General features: G+C 41.1%; 1 protein-coding gene across 1 annotated transcript; it reads right to left on the reverse strand.

Annotated features, from left to right (window-relative positions):
• Nucleotides 1–1,758: 1,758 nt before the first annotated feature.
• LOC120989091 (olfactory receptor 10A7-like) lies at nt 1,759–2,721 on the reverse strand. Its single transcript, XM_040416983.1, has one exon. The coding sequence runs from the start codon at nt 2,719–2,721 to the stop codon at nt 1,759–1,761; it is 963 nt and encodes a 320-aa protein (XP_040272917.1).
• Between the last annotated feature and the right edge of the window lie 2,341 nt (nt 2,722–5,062).

Genomic DNA, 5,062 nt, shown 5'->3' on the forward strand with positions numbered 1-5,062 from the left:
CTGCCTGAATGTCTGCCAACCCCATTAACTATGAAGGGGACCAGCTTTCCAGCCACAACCTGGAAAATATGATAAAAATCGGCTGGACAAATACTGCTGCACGCAGAGATGTTTGTCCGCCTGATTTTTAGCATATTTGCTGGGTTGCGGCCAGATCTCAGCCAGCCCCCATTATAGTTAATGGGGCCGGTGGGTATTTAGCCAGTATCCGCCAATGACAGATCAGGAAAGCTCCAGAAGGCTGTTCCCTGCCAGAGCAGCGTGCCAAAGCTCTCCAACACAAGGTAAGAGGAGCCGTGTTTATGGTAACATAGGATTGTGATCGCCACAACTCATTTGTAGGTCACGCAAAGAGGATAGATCTTCTTATTTTCAGGCATTGTGCTGATATGATGATGATGCATTTCATTTGGACGTTTTCAATTAATTTCAATGGGGCTGCAAAAGATATGGGCATCGTATCGTGTACTGTCCGCATCTGTACTTCTGTTCTGTTGCCCCCCGCAAAAAGGATATAGCATGTCCTATTCTTGTCCTTAATTGCGAACATAAATAAGCATTTCTGTCAAAGCACTGACCATTCCGTTCTGCAAAATGTGGAACAGGCCTATCCATGTTTTGCGGATCTGCAATTGACGGGCAGCAAAACGCATACGGCCATCTCAATGGGCCCTTAATACCCTACAGGCTAACTTGGAAATCCAGTTCCCAGTTGATTACAACAAGAGTACACTAGATCTCCAGCTTTGAGTACACAGGAATATGACTAGCAGAGAATTTGTTAGTAAGAACTGTGCAATGTTTTATGTGAACTACTCTACCTCCTTCCTCAGGCACACGCTTACAATAAATGAAGCATGAGGAGGAATACCAAAGACCCGGAAGTGACAAAAAATCAGTCGCAAGAACTTACATTTACAGAAATGTAATTACATTCAGACAGGATCCATCAAAACAAAGGTAGCATATCTACATACTGCACAAGGGACCATGTGGGAGTAGAAAACAATAGTTCATATATGGGTCTAGAGCAGCGGGGTTGAACAGAATCACATTTGAGAAAGATACTGTAGAAATTTCAGGAAGACGTACAGTTAGGGTCAGTTCACACAACGTTTTTCGCCAGATAAAGCCTCTGAAAAGCCTTGCATTCATTTCATTGGGAGACAGAAATAAATGACAGACTTTTCAGAGGTGTTTGTTGGCACAAAAAATGGTGCCAAAAAATGTTGTGCGAACTGGCCCTTAGAGCAGTGAAAAATGCTAGCAGGAAGTGCTAAAGATATGTAGATAGCAGAGGACGAGGGTAGCAGAGTGCAAGATATTAGTAGCAGAGGAGAGTGTGGAGCAAAAAGAGTGAAATGAGCAGAAATTTGATTAATCAGGAAAAGAGGGCACCAGGTGGTGTATTAGGAGCAAAAGGGTCGGAGAAAAGGGTGACATGGGAATGAACAAATGTGTGTGTGGTATAGCAGGGAACAAGAGGGCAAGGCGGAAAGAGGTAAAAAACAGAGAAGAGGAAGCTTTCAGCCCAAGCACAGTTACTTCATGTTCATTATCAGGAATTAACCTTTCAGTAGCAGGGGAGTCCATAACGCAATTCACCTTTTACCAGTAATTGAATCGCAAACGAATTTCATACCCAGAAATTCGCTCATCTCTAGACATTTTCTTTCTCTGTATGAAATTTTTTTAAATTGACAGTAACTGAGATTTTTTTTTCTTTTTTTGAGGCTACTGACTTTTGTTTCTGACCTTTCATTGGGTTTTTGTACATTGTTTATTACTGACTGGAAAGATAAAGTAGATGACCGATTCTAAACAGGCTCGCATTTCTTGGTTCCTTAGGCTGTATATTATAGGATTGAGCAAGGGAGTTAGCACAGTGTAGCAAAGTGAAAGGATTTTGTTGATTTCCAATGAACGTTGTCGGGAAGGAACCAAGTAGAGGATGAGTATTGTCCCAAAGTACATACAGACAGAGGCCAGATGGGAGCTACAAGTGGAAAAAGCCTTATATCTTCCAATATTTGAAGGTATCCTAAAAATGGTACAAAATATGACCACATAACTTAAGATGATGAGCAGAAAGGGGAGAAGGCCCATCACCATGGCGTATACCAAAACTTCAATTTCCACTAGTGAGGTGTCAGATGGAGACAAATGTAAAATAGGTTCTAAGTCACAAAAGAAATGATCCACTATATCTGATCCACAGAACTGTAGATTGGATATTGTTATGATTATTATAAACATGCCTATGAAGCCAGAAAGCCAAGCCCAGACCACCAGATGACAACAGGTTTTGAAATTCATGACTGAAGAGTACCTCAAGGGGTTGTAGATGGCTATGTACCGATCAAACGCCATTACAGTAAGAAGAAGGCACTCTGCGCTCCCAGATGATGAGTAAACATAAAATTGGGTGATACAACCACTCAAGGAGATTATCCCACCATCGCTCCACATGACGTAGATCATATTAGGCATGATGTTGGCAGTGAAAATAATTTCACAAGAAGAAAGGTTGCAGAGGAAAAAGTACATAGGGGAGCTGAGCCTTGGGCTTGTGGTAATCAAGATAATTATTAAAAAGTTTCCAGCCAGAATGATCAAATAGATTAGAAGAACCATTGAGAGAATCACAGGCTTGACCAGGTGGAGTTGTCCAAATCCTAGAAGGACCAGTTCTGTTGGTGATGTCTGGTTTTCTACACACATTCTCTGTTGCACTCTAATACATTATTATTGGAGTTCCTTATTGTATAAATTAAGAGCATAAAATCAGAAACTACAAAAAGGTGTCCTAGGCTAACGTAACTTGTGACTCCCAAGGCTGAAAATGACCTAACACACAATGTAGGGAAGGAGGAAACTGTGACTTGGTCAACTCACTCAGGTAGTGTTCCCCTTTATGTAGAAGTATGTTCTCTATAACAGAAGTACACATACTGTAAGTACACTTAGTAGGATCCTTCTCAGAAGACCCACCTTAGGGAAAGCTCCTACACACAGGATCACAACAAGTAACCAAGGAACCCCATGGAAAAACGTTGAAGCAGACCAAACCTCATCATTACCACCTTCTGCATCCCACAAGGATATTGTAAAGTGCATGAATAGCGCACAGTGATGTCGCATTACAGGAATAATAAACACAGCAATGTTACAGTACAGAGATAATGCACACAGCGATGTCACAGTACAGGGATCATAAACACAGTGATGTCACAGTAGAGGGATAATGCACACAGCGATATCACAGTACAGAGATAATGCACAAATCAATGTTACAGTACAGAGATAAAAACAATGATGTCACAGTATAGTGATAATGCACACAGTGATGTCATAGCACAACGTCGATGAACACACCGATATCACAGTACAGGGATAATGAACACAGTGATGTCACAGTACAGGGACAATAAACACAGTGATGTCATAGCATAGGGATAATAAACACAGTGATGTCACAGTACAAGGAAAATGCATACTATGATATCATACCACCAGACCACATAATATTGGATATCACAACATAGAAAACACACGCAGAGTTGCATGCAAATATAATGCACACATGATGTCACAGTCCTGGGATAATCCAGGGATAAGCACAGGAATAGTGCAGAGGATGAGGTGTAATGCAAAATGCACCTTATGTCTGAGTGGAAATGGGCCCCTTAATTGTAGGGCTACATAGTAATTGCTATCAAAGCTATCTTTGTAGTTACGCCCATTCTTACACAGCTTCCCTGTTCCACCCCAGCAAGGCCTAAATAGAGAAAACCTTGCTCCGCGCTCCCGACCCGAACAGCTCAGATCATGCTCTACACACTGACTTTCTTCCAGTATAAATTATCTCCTGGTTCCGAATACTATTCAGGAGCAAATATGTTTACTAAAACAGGATGACTAATCTAAGGAAAATGAAACTTGATAACTGGTCCTAGATCCTAGTCCATTGCAGATAAGGCATTGCTATGACTGTGAGGAGCAATGGTAAAATGGATGAGGTCTAAGTCATAAAATCTAGGCCAGGCATGAGCACAACTGTAGCCACGTGGCCAAGGGCTGAAGGGTCCACTCAGGAATAAGCTTCCTTTCTGGTGGGGAAAATCTGTGGAGAATTTCTGCTACCAAGAATTAAAAGTTTGTCTTTTAGTCTTTAGATCATGCAATTTTAATGGAGCAACATACTGCAGGGATCTACGTATTCAAATCCGAATAATTCAGGGGCAGATCATTTTCTGTGGAGACTCCAATGGAGAAAGAAGATGGTCAAAAGGTCTAGGCCATCAATAAAAGATTTTATTGAATCAGAGTTAAAGGCAAAGTGTATTGATCACTCAATGATCAGGGACAAGATGATAACTTACGGGAGGAGAAGACAAAGACTGGAAGAGGAATGGAAAAGGAACGGTCAAGATGGATCAGATGCACAGAGAGCTCGACCAGCAAACTGGGCCTTAGTATGAACCAGTGCCCTATTGTGCCATGGTTGTTTTTTTTATAGGGAATGTGGGAATATGCAATTAAGTGCATTGGCTCAAGTAGACAGCCCTCTTTTCATGCTTCATTGGCCTTTTCGGCTATCAATATGAGTTCTTCATCCGTAATCTTCATGTATCTGCAGATGAATGAGGGAAGATAAAATAATTGTTAACATGAGGTCATAAAGCATCCATTAAAATAAGTAGGTGACCAGATAAAGTATGACTTTACTGTGTCCTCCGGAGCAGCAGCATTTAGGCTGTTTCCATTTAGCTCAGAGGCAGGTGTTTGGAGTTGGGAATATGTTCTAACAGAAAATGTCCAATATGTAACTAAAGAACATTTAAAGGGAACCTGTCATGTGGATATTTGATTATAATCTAACTAATTATATACAATCAATAACTACTGTGAGGATTTGCTCTGGTAGGCAGGGTAAGCGGATGCAGAACAGAGGCAAAAGAAGCAGTTTGTAAAACAAAACTTCAGTGTTTATTCACACAGGATGAAAAAACAAAGCAACCTTTTTCAGTCTAAGTGTTCGTTCACACAAAGGAAAGTCCAA

The sequence above is a fragment of the Bufo bufo genome, chromosome 1 (genome assembly GCF_905171765.1).
Source record: "Bufo bufo chromosome 1, aBufBuf1.1, whole genome shotgun sequence".
Lineage (NCBI taxonomy): Eukaryota > Metazoa > Chordata > Amphibia > Anura > Bufonidae > Bufo > Bufo bufo.

Excerpts from the sequence above, each read along its gene's own strand:
- LOC120989091 (XM_040416983.1), bottom strand. The coding sequence starts at position 2,721 with ATGTGTGTAGAAAACCAGACATCACCAACAGAACTGGTCCTTCTAGGA.